General features: G+C 39.2%; 1 protein-coding gene across 1 annotated transcript; it reads right to left on the reverse strand.

Annotated features, from left to right (window-relative positions):
• Positions 1-3,023: 3,023 nt before the first annotated feature.
• psma4 (proteasome 20S subunit alpha 4) lies at positions 3,024-8,170 on the reverse strand. The gene is made up of 9 exons (XM_084734502.1): positions 8,085-8,170; positions 7,590-7,619; positions 6,921-6,963; positions 6,542-6,704; positions 6,275-6,352; positions 6,093-6,181; positions 5,193-5,323; positions 3,935-4,058; positions 3,024-3,322 (listed from the first exon to the last, which is right to left on the reverse strand). Exons 2-9 carry the CDS (start codon positions 7,590-7,592, stop codon positions 3,168-3,170), a joined length of 786 nt encoding a protein of 261 aa, XP_084590628.1. The 5' UTR covers positions 7,593-7,619; positions 8,085-8,170; the 3' UTR covers positions 3,024-3,167.
• Between the last annotated feature and the right edge of the window lie 7,096 nt (positions 8,171-15,266).

Here is a 15,266-nt window from a genome sequence, read left to right on the forward strand (position 1 = left end):
AACTGTTCCTTTAAACTAGTTTGTTGTGTTTTTTGAAGACGGAGGCTGTAAACATGCAGAGGGAACAACACAGGAAGCAAACCAAGCATCTAAAACTTAAAATAATTACAGTTGTAGAAACACGACACAGGACTGAGAGAAAATAATAGAATGTCGAAGTGGAGCAACGATGATGAAGCAAATTTCAGGAAATGAAACTGGGTTTTTTTTGTTTTCAGGAACAGTAGTTGTGGGAAGCTGTGCTCCAGGCGATCGCTGACTCAGGCGTTAATCTCCACCCAGCTCAGCTCACAGCACATTACAGCTCACCGCTGGCTTCACGCCAAAGACTGCAACCTCCCCAGTCAGTTGATCTAGAGATCTATTTTCAGTGACCAGGCCAGGATGGACTCAGCTGTGCTATATCGGCGTCTCTAATACAGCAGCAAACTCATTTAAACCTTTTGTTTTCTCTGCCTGAAGGAGGGAAACCATTCAGTCTCAGCTTTAACCAGCAGTGCAGACGCCCTGAGGCGCCAATGAACGAAAGACATTTACAAAACAGAAAACACAACATTATTAAAGGTGTCCTGCAGTTTTTCTGCTTAACAATCAAAAGCTGTTTCCATCCAAATGTATCATAAATTTTAAACAATTTTTGAGTAAACTGGCACCACAGTTAGCTTAGTCAAAATACATAAAACCAGAATTGTCCCCACTTTTAAGATAAAGACACTGAATATTTTAAAGTCATATTATCACTGAACTGGAAATGTCTAGAAACTTTGTCACCTTGTGCAAATTAAGCATTAGTGTGACCACTTTGGGTCTGCAGCATAGCAGGAAACCAGCGTCCAGGCACACAATAAAATGGGGACCCACTCATAAAAACATTGCTCCATAGAGCTATTAATGGTCAAAAACTGTTTTATTATTCCTTCAGTTTTCTAAAATATTGTCATTTGTTCTACTTTTTTCTTATTTAAAATGTGTTTCCTGCAGTGTCGTAGTGTTTTGCACTTCAGGGCCACCGTATATCTCTAATTGCTATCAATCCAGGGCTTTGTCATCAACAACGAAAGACAACAACACCTCACAAGCTTAAATGAAACTCTACACATCAAGACAGAGTGGGAAATTCCCAGAGTTAGTGTTAATATGTGACCAGCAGGAGTGCAACAAACAGCTGTCACCTGTTAAAAGTGTCTCTGGGCCCCTGCAGGATGAATTAATCTTTCTGTCTGAGGGGCCCCCTGCTGTGTGGGGCCCTTACGTAAATGCCTCTGCTTACATCATGTCACAACGGTGCATTGAAAATCTGAAGTCGGGCATTCAAACTGTATCACTAATCTCCTGGACTAAAAGACAAGAGGCTGATAGTCCCCCTCTGGCCTTAATCTTATGTTGACTTTATATAAACTCACCTCAGATTGAGGCTGATAAGTCGCTCTCTCACAGCACGCCATTTCTCAGAAACTGCCTATGTATGCACTCGCATCTCGGTTTCCAGCATCCGTTTAGCGGAGTTAAAACCGTCCAGTCAATAGCTAATCCCCTCTAAAGGGACTTAACACTGCTGCGGGCCGCGCTGGAGCCTGAAGAGCAGATCAGATGTAATGTTCTCGAATGAAAACCCACTTTTCTCTGCTTTTGCTCTGTATTATCTCATAACATGTCCTGATATAACTCCTGCTGACAAAATTGTCAGCTCCATTTCCAGCAGCTTTTGATCATATCACATGCTCTTTATCAGCTGATGGAGATGTATGTTTTTTTTCTACGCACCTCTCATCCATGTTGCCTTAAAAGTTGAGAATCAAAGTTTATTCTTGACCTCAGACACAGCAGTTAAATAATCTCACCATATTTAGTAACTGTTCAGCAGCTTTCACTCGTGATTTTTTTTTCTTTGGCTCATGTCCCATCTGCAAACATGGAGGGGGCTGAATTTATGACCTGTACTGCAGCCAACCACCAGGGGCCACTGAGATGTTTTCACTTCACTTTCGGAGAGCCGTCATGTCGTCCATCTTTAAATACGTTGACTGAAACTCACTATAAATCTCTGTAAAGACAGTGATGCTGAAATTGGCACCACTGTCCTGAACATCTCTCTTATTACCCAGCTACTTTCTGCCAGTAAAACAAAAAAATATCCCTGAGGGCGGTTATAATTATGAGATTGAAAAAAGTTGAAATTATGTGACAAAAAGTAAAAGAAATATTATATAAATATTATGACTTTTTTATCTCACAATTTTGATTAAGTCATAATTGTGATTTTTTTTTTTTAAAGATTTTTCAGTTTTGACTTCTCATAATTTCATGTCATCATTATGATTACTTATCTCATTTCTTTTTAATCTTATAATGTAGAATTTTTAACCTCATAATTATGCCTTTTTGCCTCATAATTTAGACTTTCTATGATGTAGAAACTGTGATTTTTGTTGTTTAACTTCTTGTCAGTTTGAAGAGTTTGATTGTGTTGATGAGTCTTCTGGTCGTGGAAGGTCCTTTCATGTTAGAACTACAATTGTTGTCATTAATTGATAAGTTATGTGGTTATGAATATAGTATTGATACAGTCAGATAAGTGGTGGATACAGTAAACAGTAAACTAAACTAAAACCAACTTCCTGTTTTACAACCGACTGGAAAACACCCAGCATTCCTTTCAAAGGTGAAGATATTAATCGTTGTGTAATCGAGCCGTCTTATTTCATAACAGTATGCATGACACAATTCCTGCAGAATACATTAAGACCATCTGCTCTGTCCTACAACAGACTGAACAAACACATTTAGCTCTAATCCTGTATTGATTTCACATACATCATTAAAGTAATGGAAGGGATGAATAACTTTTAAACCTCTGAAGAGGGCTGGAACAGACTCACTGTTATTGCCCAGTTTAGTTCAATCGCTCTGAGATATTTTTAGACTGAAAAGTTATAAATAATTCTTGTTTTAATCATGAATAAAAAACATTTTGATCTTTTTTTTTTACAACCAAACAGATGAAGAAAAAAACATCAAGAGTCGATAATTCATCACCTGGATTTATTTTAAGAAACAACACAAATGCAAACAAACCTGAAGACTCAGTTTTTACATCCACACTCACAAGCTCACATTCCTTCTCACACACAAAACTGAAAAAAAAAAAAAAAATTGGAGCAGCACGACTACTTGTCCTTCTCTTTCTGCTCCTTCTCTTTCTTGTCTTTCTCGGCTTTGGCCTCCTCGGCTTCGTGCTTCTTGATCAGCTCCTCGACTTCCTTCAGCTTCAGCACCTTGATGCAGGTCTTGCCATTCTCGCGGGTCAGAGTGGCGATCTCCACTGAAAGACACAGACGGACAGTAAAGAACCTGCTGCTGGAACAGAACTTATAAAGTGACTTTCTAGCGATATCTGAATTCATTTTAAACGTGTATTTCAGTTAGATGCACGTGGAAAAACAGATGTTATCGCGTGGTTTGTCACCTGATCTGTCACAGAACAGGTCGACCAGGTGTAATAAAGTCTCGCTGAGCCTTGTGTGGACTCGCCCATGTTATCATGTGCTGTATACTTAAGGTAAACAAATGAAACCACACTGAAAACAAAAGGTGGCCTTTAGATTCAGAAGGTGACTGTTATTAATAATGACTGTAACGAACAGGATCCTCTTAGTGTTGTAAGTTCTGAGCAAATATCACTGTGCGATGAATCCTGTGAATCAGACACGGTGATACACAATGTAGTAAGCCTTGACAGAGGCTAACAGAGTAGAGATGGGCTGATCCGATACTTGGTATCAGTATCAGTCCGATACCGGCCAAAATCACTGCATTGAATGTAGAAACTGTCACGTGAATGCTTAGCTAAACTTTGAGTGAAATGCTGTAGAGAGAAAAGTGTCGTAAGTAGTAGAGATTAACAATCTCTCCATGCAACTACTCATATCTGCACCTTTCTCTGCAGACAGCTTGCTGACGTCCATGGTTTTATTGAGAACTTTAATGGCAAGAGCGAGGGCTGCGGAAAGTGTCATCTCTCCCTCCTTGAAGTCCTGCTTCAGCATGGAGACAGCTGCCTACAAGGGAGAAACAAACACAAAGTAAAAATCACTCTAATTGCAGCAAAGTCCCAAAACACCATCCTTCTTTTTAGTGCTGCAGAATTTACAGCGGAAGACGTGCAAAATGGCCTTCACATCTGTTTTCGATTATGAACGCTGTGTTTGCAGCTCAGTTTATTTTCTCCTCTCAGTCTGTTATCAGCTGATAAATCTGATCTCTGCTCCCGTCCGTCTCTCTGTGCCGGAGCACAACACCAGCACTGTCAGGATCAGGTGTGTGTTTGCTCACTGGAGACACCCAAACTGAAAGTGCATGCACTCAGGTACCATGAGGTTTCTTGAACAAAAGTGTTGACACAATGCTCTGAGGCAGGCCTGTTACCCACAATGCTCTGTGTGTTGCCCACTGAGATTAGTAAAGCCACCATGAATCAGGACTTACACAATTAGCTGCCCCAAGAGTCAGCACTAAGTAGGCCACGGCATGTCTGTTTATTGTGAGCGTCCAGTCCTTTTCATGGATGCTGGGTTTAAAAAACTGTGAAGCTGCGCCCCCCAGTGTCACTGAGTGGAATAGCAGTTTTATAATTCCCTCACTTTTGTCTTAAGACAGCATTTAAATACAAAAATTCTGATTCCACACATATTTTCTTTTTATAGACAGACTATATAATATACGGTAATTTACAGATGCAGCGCAGGATGGAACTCTTTGCAAAATCACGTCATTAAAACAAACAACAGAGCCACTAGAATCGGTACGATTTGTCCGAAATGTTCATAAACACAGCAGAAAGAAGCCAGAATGTCAAATACTTTTGTTTTTGGTTGGTAAAGTGTCTGGAGTGCAGCAAAATAATGAGAGAAAATAAGGAAATACAGTCAGAAGGCAGAGTTTCTGAAGATATAGCCACCACAGTAAACTAAAAAAAAAAGCAAAAACTACAAAGCACAATTAACTGCCTGAACAAACACTACATGTTTTATGTTGTTTGTTGCTAAACATATGCAATGTATACAATTTTTTGCAAACTTGTGTTTATCTGTTGGACCCCAGGAAGACCTGGAGGATCCCGATAAACTGAGGAACCCATTTTAAAAAACTGTAATTCTTGGACAGGAGCTTTGAAGTCCTCCTGTGAGACTTACAGCGCTGTTGTTTCCGATGCAGGTGGCCTTCCAGCCTCCGTAGTTTCCACTGGGGTCACTCTGGTAGAGCTGGAAGCCATAGTGTTTATCCCAGCCCATGTAGAGCAGAGAGACTCCAAAGGGACGCTTTCCTGTGAGAACACACACAGTTTTTATAACACTGACTCAGCTGAAAAATGTCCCAGATCAGACTGGTAGCTCAGAGTAGAAAGACAGTCCTCCACAATAATTTAAAGTACAGACTATTCAACACCACCTGGTTAGAAAATACAAAGGCTAAGCAGTCCAAAGTGAAAGTTGGTAAAGATGCTTCATTAATGTATTTTTCTGTTTTTCCTCTCACTTGTGACTACAGGTCATGATAAGATAAGATATGATATGATAAGATATGATTTCCACCTTAATCATAAGGTTTCAGGAAACTTCACTGCTGCAAAACAATGTATTTTATATGTTATGTATTTATACTATGTGGTCCAGCAGCCTCATGCAGTTTTCCTAATTACATATACCTTTATCATAAATTCTTTCAAATGCTTCAGTTCAGCCCAAAGTACAGAAATGTATATCCTGCATTAGTTATTGTAGCTAACTGAATAGAGATCTACCTCCAGGGGCAACTTGCCAGCTAAGCAAATGAAGCAGCTATTTATCAGCACACACTACTTTGTTTACATATGTGTGGTTGTGTGTTGTCAGTCAATGATGTATGAGCAGAAGACCAACAGAAAAAATAAAAAGTGAAAAGGTAAGCCAACAGTCCAACTGAAAACAATGAACAGGCACAGTTTGGCCACCGTATAGACGATCTAACAGCTGGTCTCATTAGGATGTATACGCTGCATGCAGATGAAACACTTGTCTCTTGCTAAGACAGAAGTGTGTGGTGCTACATCGTACCTCCAAACTGGGTGTAGGCCTGTTTGATGTCGCACAAAGCTGTGACCAGCTGCTCGCAGGGGATTGGCTCCTGGTACTGCAGCAGGTACCTGTGACAGCGACACGGATCATCGTCGCATTCATATTCATGTGTGTATTTTGTCCCACTAGAACCATTTGATTGCAGCAGAATTTAAACTCACCTCTGTGCTATGAGCCTCAGCTCATTGGTCAGCACGTTGGCATCTGATGTGATCCCTGCCACGCTGCACGCCATGTCTCTACAAGGAAATGTGGGAAAATGTAGGATAATTGCAAAAACAGTGATTTTTTTTTCTATATATAGCTGAAAGTCCAGTCTAGCTGTTTATGCCAATCACAGACCAATGCAAGCTGACTACTTTTAATTCCACAAACTACACCAATACCACTAAAAAAAAGACAATAACACTGAGGCAGGAGTAACTCACTCATTCAGCTTGTAGATTTTCTCTGAGAAAAACACTTCATCCAGCAGCTTGTGAATGTTCCTCCTCTCAGCAGCCAGCAGCACTCCGTCATTGGCTAAAATTCCCAGGCAGGTGCCGGCGTGGCCGATGGCCTCCATGGCGTACTCAACCTGATACAGACGCCCTGCAAAGGAAAAACAGAGCTGTCAGGATGAGGACACAAATTGAAAACGCAAGATGCCTGTCCCTGGCTTAAACGAATGAAAGTTATACCGATGGTTAAAGATTATTCAAAAGATGAGGGCGAAGTAATACAAAAACCAGATGGAAGAAACTCAGAGCCTTGACACACTGAACAACATGGAGCCTCTCATTGTTTACATAAATCAAGACCTCTTACCCTCTGGTGAGAAGATGGTTGTTCGAGAATCATATCGACGGGACTGAAAGAAAACAGCAAACAGTTGAAAGTTAATTCAAACTTATTTAACTTTAAAGAAAAAAAAAAAAGAAAAAGAAAAAAGACCACACGGCCACAAGTGATTAAGATTATTTTTAGGGCTCCTACAGGGACCAAAAAAAAGCTTTCTCTTATAAATATCAAACACCTTCAACTAGAAAATATGGTCATAATCCCGTACAATTGTTACACTTGTTTTTTGGAGCTTTTTCCTGTGGCTCAAAATGAAGCAAACTTTTTTTTTTTTATCTCACAAGAAAGTAGGCAAACAAATAATTTAAGCAGCACATCATGAACTTTAGCAACCCTCTAGAGTCCAGGTTCATTTTGGTATATTCACATCCTTTTATTCCACCTAGCTACAAGTCTGATCTGACATTCTGTCAGCTTAGTACAGTATAAAACAGCACAGGCTCATGTAAATATGTACAAATCTTTAGTAACAATAACTTAATATATTAATATAGAACAGTTTTAGTTTATAATCTATACTATTTCACAGTGATTCAGTTCTGAAGAGTTATTTCAAGATAATCTATTAGGGTGTGATGTTACTATAAATAAGACGTTCACTGATGAACAGACTCTGAGCTGTAGAGTTTTACTCACCATGTTGAAGGCTGCAGTCAAAGCCTGCCACTGTGGAAAACAAATAAAAAGTTTGATTTGATTGTCTAAATGGAGACAGTGAAGTTTACTGGAGCTGAACAGGTGAACATTAAAAACATGCTTGGTCATCTGCGGCTGGTTGTGTCAGTGAAAGTGAAAGAGACTAAACTAACAACAGCACACGTCTATCGAGTACAACAGCCAATGACTAACTAGTACTCTACGCTGATTGAGTCTGGTAAATTCCTTTATTAGCTCAGAATTATTTAGGCTAATGATAACTGTGTTAGCTTGACTGATGCCCAGTTTACTGTTAACACAAATGGAGATGAATCAACAAAATTTTAGCCTCCGCTGGGCCGGATGTTTTCACACGGAGCGAGTAAAAACTGTTGTTTTATTTTGTAGATCTTTAAGAAGCGACATAAGAAAGACGACATTAGCGTTAAATAAGACAGAGCTGTAATCTGAATTTGTAAAATATAAAACGCTTACCGCTTAAAGAGCTGCTGCTGCTGCGGAGCTTCTGTATGGCGCGTTTTGATGACGCAACGAGAAGGCGCGGCGTCAACGACATTTAGGTGCGTCCGTTCATTTTTTATTTTTTTAATGTTGACAAACAAACATCAGCATCTAAAATCACTGTAGAGAGAGATAATGGAAACATGAATACCTAGTATAAGTAATACTTACATAGGTAATGAATTTCCATCTTTGAAATGAACTGCAATAGGTCTTAATTGAAGTGGTGTATAGGACGTTCTGTATACCCGATACGGCTAGAAATACATTTAAAACATATCATTTGTGTTGCATTAATGTTTTAATCACTTTGATGTTGCAGCTGGTAAATTACTTAAATTATTTAATTTACTTTGGGTAGATTAACCTATAAAAATATATAATGAGTTATTAGTTGATTTATATTTTGTATTAATAATTTAATTCTGCAAAGTAATCAGAAACTAAAACTTTCAGTAAATTGTAGTGGAATAAAAAGTACAATATTTTTCTCTGAATTGTAGTGAAGAGCTAACAATTATTTTCATAGCTGATTAAATGGTTGATTATTTTCGCAAATAATCGATTAACAGTTGTTTGTTTTAAAATGTCAGAAAATGCTGAAATCAAGTCAAAAAGTGTTTCCCAAAGCCCAAGATGACGTCCTCAAATGTCATGTTTTACTCACAACGCAAAGATTTTCAGTTTACTATCATAGAGAAGTAAAGAAACCAGAAAATATTCACATTTAAGAAGCTGAAAAAAGAGATTTTTTTCTTAAAAATTACATAAACTGATTAACTGGTTATGAAGATGCTTCATGATTAATTTAATAATCGATTAATCATTGCAACCCTAATAAATAACCGGAGTCTGTCCAGGACTTTATTTGGCAGTAATTAATCATTTTCACCACCAGGGGGCCTCCTTGCATTGACTGTGTGGTAAAGATGAAGCCCACTGTACATCTACTATCTGGAAATGACTTTATAAAACTGAGTAATGAAAGACAGAATCAGTTTCAGTGCTGAATTCCTCAAAGCTGCTGGACAGAGTTGATTTACAGTCAGTGCAGTAAATCAGCACTGTGGAACATATATCTGAATGGGTGCTGCTCTGTAGCTGACCCTGACCTTTGACCTCTGACCTCTCTGGTCAGGTGGTCAGTTTTGATCCTTGATGTTTTCCTGCTATCATTGTCCCAAGTCCTGTCCTATTTATCCCAAAAATTAATGTTGTAATAATATATAATATGACCAACATATGAATCAATCAAATCATGTATGTAGAGTTCCTGCTTTCAGTTGTTTTTGCAAAATATACAAGAGTATTATTAATGTGTTTTCACTTGTTTATTGCACTGATTAAACTGTTTTAAACCAGATGAAACCAGATAAACGAGGAATTTGTGATTTGTGCTTCATATCATCTTAACTGATCATAAAAATATTAATCACAAATTATCAGAGTTACAGTCTGACATTTAAATTATTCTATACATTTCAATCTTTCTAACATGACTTGCCGCTGCTTTTGTCCACAGAGGCCTCCAAAATGAAACAAAGTCAGAAAACAAAATCAGAAAGTTCCTTGTAGTAGCTTTAAGATGATTAATGAGTTGCTACAGAAACTGAAGAGGTGTTTTCCAAAGTTTATTCACATTTTATTCAACATCAAACCAGGAACAAGACACGATTCTAGTGACTAATGACAAGAAAACAGTCATCTCTGTAGTCAGCAAAGTCACACTAGTTTTTACAAATCCTGTACATGCACATTTTCTCAAGAGTCTTCATCTGAAATCACATGATAATAATCTGTCAGTGATTTGTGCATCGGTCACAGTACCGTAACACTGCAGGGCAGACTTCTTTGTTTCTTGTTTGCGGTTTTCCGCTCAGTTATACAGTCGGGGGTTGCCACGGCCTGGCAGCTTACCTTGAGATTATCAAAAATAATCACATCCTCACATTGTTCTCCGAGGATTGGCTCAGGGGAGCGGAGAGTTGCAGCTGCAGCACCGCAATAAACAAGCCATAACACCGCACTGTTTATTCAGAGATGAGGAGTGTAGTGTGTTTTGATTTGTTTTGTTGGCCCCGGTGTCCGCCGTGGAGCTGGCTCAGGGATCCTCCTGGATCTGCCTGAAGACAGAGTTTATAGCTCCTTCACCGTATTTATCTTTTAAGGCCCTCTGACACAGGCCTCACGTTGTTCTCACTGCAGACCGTCAGTTTTAACGTTTGAGCTGAACCTAAAACACCTTTTCTACTCAGGAGTGCACTCTTAGAAATGAGGGTTCCAAAAAAGGTTCTTCCTGGAGGGCTCAGGTTCCAGCCAGAGCCATTTTCTTCTGAAGAACCCTTTGTTGAATGAGGGTTCTTTGTAAAACTGAAAACATTTAGAACAACTGTTCATCAAGGCTTGTTGAAATCCTTGAATTTTTTCGTCAAGGGTTTGTCATGGGTTCTTTGTACCGTAATAAATTCTCGGTAGAACTCCTGAGTATGTTCTTGATAAAACTGTTGGAATATTAAAGATTATTCGGTAGAACCCCTGTGTGGGTCCTAGATAAAACCTGGAGTACGAAAGGACTCTCAGTAGAACCCACTGGTTATGTTCTAGACAAAGCTGTTGGTATATTAAAGGGATGTTGGTAGAACAACCAGGGTATGTTCTGAAAAAAACCTTTGGAATATTAAAGGATTCTCTGCAGAACCCCGGGGGTGGGTTCTAGATAAAACCTCTGATAAATAGTTTTCAGTAAACCTTTGGAGTATAAAAGGATTCTCAGTAGAACACCCTGCTTATGTTCTAGATAAAACCTTTGGAATATTAAAGCTCTATAATATTAAAGGGTTCTCAGTAGATCCCCAGGGGTGGGTTTTCGATAAAACCCTAATATTAATGGGTTCTTGGTAGAACTCCCTGGGTATGTTCTAGATAAAATCTTTGGACTATGAAAGTATTTTTGATAGCACCCCCTGGATGGGTTCCAGATATACCCTTTGGAGTATAAAGGGGTTCTTGGAAGAACCCGTGGGTTTAATCTGGATAAAACCTTTGGAATGTTAAAGGGTTCTCTGTAGAACCCCCTGAGTGGTTTCTTGTTAGCACCCACAGGGTGGAAAGGCTCTTTATAAACCTTTATAAAAGGCTCTACCAAGAACCAAAGGGGTTCTCATATGAACCCTTTATGGTTCTAGTTAGTGTTTTTATTTCTAAGAGTGTAATCTCTTTTAGCAAATAGCCATATTGTTTTGACACACGGGCTTATGGCTGACTGATGCCTGATCTCTCCTCTGGCCTCTAATTGTTTGGCATCACTAAAGAAGTTTATGTTGTTGCAATCATTATTTAGCTGCCAGAGCTGGAGGCCGGCCTCACAGGGATTTTTATAGACCTCTATAAAACTCAACGTAGTGGCAAAACGTACCCGACACCCAGGTGAAATATGGGAGGCCGGGGTGGCCACCCACCAATCATTATGAGGAGGATGGCACGGATCCGCAGATAAACCAAACATTTACACACACAGTCACACTGTCAAACATTATTAGTGTCCAGTCTTACACAAAGTAAAGAAAATGAGTTTAACAGAAAAGTTTCCTGCCTGTACCCTCTGCAGAAGGTCAAAGTACCCAAACATTTGATGCAACATGAAACCATGAAACCTAACTTCAGAAAAAATACAAACAGTAGACAATGAGTCGATGATCTTTTTATCCCATTTGAAATTTGGCATGAATTACACGTTTGTCAATTTAACAGATCATTTTAGCAGGTCAAGAAAGTCACAGTTTGTCATCAGACTGTTCAAGTATGGAACTATGAAGACAGAAAGACCACACACCCAGTGGTCGCACAAGAGATGTTCTCCCTTCACACACGAGCGATGGTTCTTGCTTGTTTTTTCTCTTTCCAAGACAAAAACAAAGAAGTCAGTGGATAAACCACTTCAGGTAAGCTGACGGTGACATTTGTGCTGGTGATGTATTGTGCGAGACAAGAGATATAGTCCTCAGAGCGTTTTCACACAAAGATAAACCACGACAGACCTGCAACAAACTGTGACTGTCTTGACTTGTGAAACTCTCTCACCATAAACGACAGCTCACATTTTTCCAAAGTAAGGTTTCATGGAGTTGACTGGAAGGTGCATGACTTCACCCCTCTGTTGCATTTCCCAAATGAGATGCGGCCTCCTGGGGAGACAGAGGCATTCGTCATATCACACAGCGGCCATTTTCCCCTGATGTCACACTCAGGGTGAGAAGCTCAAATGTTGTACACCTACTGCTGTGTTACAGGTTACAAGTCAAATTTAGGGAATCTGACAAGTTGGATGGTGAAAAGTTGGACCATATTTAAAGCAAAAACAACATATTTGATAACTGATTAATCCTCTGTCAGACAACAGCTATCATGTTCATGTGAACATCTTTCAGTGCTCGATAAAAACAATGTCACTGTCAATATCAAGATTCAGGTTGGCAAAGTTTATACAATCAGTATGGACCGACTTTTGACAGGGAGAAAGAAAAAGAAAAGTCTTGTTCTCAGTTTAACTGTTAGTGTTGCAGGGTTTGCCTTTTGTCCTTCTGCACAAACTTTCATTTAGAAGAGACGTGAAAAGAAATGTGCAGTTCTTGTTCTTGATTATGTTATTTCAATAAAATTTAATTAGCAACCATTGTGTAATAGGTTTGTATGTGTGGGTTGGGAAGCGATGGACATTAAAATGTTGTAAACAAGCCTCAAGTATGTTTTTTTTTTATTTTTTATTAGTGCTATGTGGAACATTTCATGGGTCACTGACTTTATCCACTTGGTGTTTTGAATTCAGGAAAGTATCCGTTTGCCCATGTGTGTTAATTCCCACATTACCAAGAAGAGAAACAGACTGCGCCCAGTAAGTTGGTTCTATTTTTGTTCTTGGTTTGATGAGTCACAAAGTCTACCCACATCATCATCAGCAGCATCAGACAACATTTGGAAAACATGACACAATCAAAATTAGCTGGGAATGTTGAAATGATGGGATGTCCACGGGATCCTGGCTGGGAATGGGATCAGACGGTGTGTCATGTCAGGACAGGTGGGCGTGAGAACGTCGTCGAGCAAGAATATACGGCAGACACGTCCACACGGATGCGTTCAGCGTTTCAAACGGCACAATGTATGGAAACACATGCCCACTTTGGTATTTGCTCGGTCAGATCACATGACTGGCTCTGAGCTGCCTGTCTGTATTTTCAGACTATTTTATCATGAAAAGTGGCATAAAACAAAATGGTCATTAGCAGATCTGTAGCCAGCCCTTAACGCCCCACATTTTACACAATATAAAAATGTTATATTGTTTGGATTTTATTTGTTAAGTTACCTACTCAGTTATATTTTGTGGAGAGCTGTTTTTAAACTCTAACTCAAATAACTGTCTCAGAATTAACTCTTTTTGGACTGTAATTCGCAAATTAGTTGCACACTGTTGAATAAGTGTTACTATATTTTTGCTCCCAGCATAAATTAAATTTTGGTTAAGAAATATTGAATCAGTTATTAATTTAATTTGTTTGACTTTACACAAATGTTTGATGAACTTAATGATTATATAACATTTTATTCTGCAGTCATATTTTTATTACTTTTATATATATTTAATATTTTACATTATTAGCTTCATAATGTCTTGTTCATGTTTTATTTCGGGTCTCCAATGAGGGCTCTTATATCTGGCTGTTAATTGTGCAATCTGTGAGAATAGGGGGCAACATATCACCTCATATCACCTGCTAATTTCTTGATTGATTTGAGCTATACTATTGGACTATCACCTCTTGAGGGTATTACAGGACGGGGTTAGCTGTTTGCATGCTAATTTATCTCTGCAACACAAACAGATGTCTTTGAAATTATGACAAAACTTTTATTTTATTTCTTCTAAGCATAAAGACTGGAAATTGGTGAGGTTTTGTAATCTTTAGATGGAGCAAAGATGGCTGTTTCCAGTCTTTATGCTGCTGTTGGTAGATGTGGTTGCTTCTTTCATTGCGGCAAAATAAGGGACACTTTGTCTCTGTCAGATCTTGCAAAAGTGATCGTTTTAACCCAAACCTTTTCACAATGAAGCAAGATGTATAAATCCTGTGAGAGCTTTGCAAATCAAAGTTTCCCTTCTGGGCATGATCGCTTGTAGTCTAAGTCTCTGTAACCAGGGCAACAATGGCATAGCGACAGTCATCTTGCCTGTCATTCTGATTTTATATTTCTATTTTAGTTTTATTATTCTTCATGTCATTCAAAGCATATGAAAACTATGCAGTAGAGTAGGGTTTGCATGGAAATACGGGACAAACTGCATCCTGTATCGACTCTGTATTGTTTTTCAGTGCAGGATGATCCCATGTTATATAGGATGGGTGGCAACTCTAAAGCTTTATATTTACTGTATAAGAGAGTCGTATCAATCTTCTCATCTAACTCTGAGCAAATAAGTGTATTTCCTGAATGAACTCCTTAAATTTGGCAGTATCTTTATTCTATATCAGATGAATTTACAAATAAATCCAGTAGTTGATGCACATGGATTCTAATTTTACTGTAACAAAAATGTAGGAAATGTCTGAAATACAGAGGCCCTTTTGTTGTTGCTTCCTTTGTTTTTGAGGATTTTTGTTTTTTTCATCCCATCTCCGTTTTCTGGTCGACAGAAGAGTCGTGTCGGCCTCCTGGCTATGACTCCCCACCATTTCAACCTTTCCAGTCTATTGTCTCCATCAGCCCACCCTCTGCCCTCAGCTACTGTCTCTGTTATTTTATGTGAAGCTCCTGTCATTTTGGACACCGACGCTCGGCCTGAACGTGCACGCCGAGGGCCCCTCGGCGCGGAGTTGGATTCCAGCTTTCAGGGCCGAAGGGAGGATTTCCTTTTCAAAATGTCTGGCTGGTAAATATGTCACCAGGCTGGAAACCGATCCCGTGAAAAACAGGTGGGATGTTTTCAAACCCGCCACAGGAGTGTGTGCGATCTGTTTTCTTCCCTCACACACACTCTGAGGTAAGGAGTGTCAATCCCCTGCCAGCAGAGGTATTGTCTGTCAAGAGTAAGCAGCCCTGGAGCGGTTTATCTGAGATCTGCTGCTAAATCTTCTCTAATTAGATTCACCAAAAGAT

Source organism: Lutjanus erythropterus, chromosome 13 (assembly GCF_056507025.1).
Source record: "Lutjanus erythropterus isolate fLutEry1 chromosome 13, fLutEry1.hap2, whole genome shotgun sequence".
In the NCBI taxonomy this organism is placed as follows: domain Eukaryota; kingdom Metazoa; phylum Chordata; class Actinopteri; order Lutjaniformes; family Lutjanidae; genus Lutjanus; species Lutjanus erythropterus.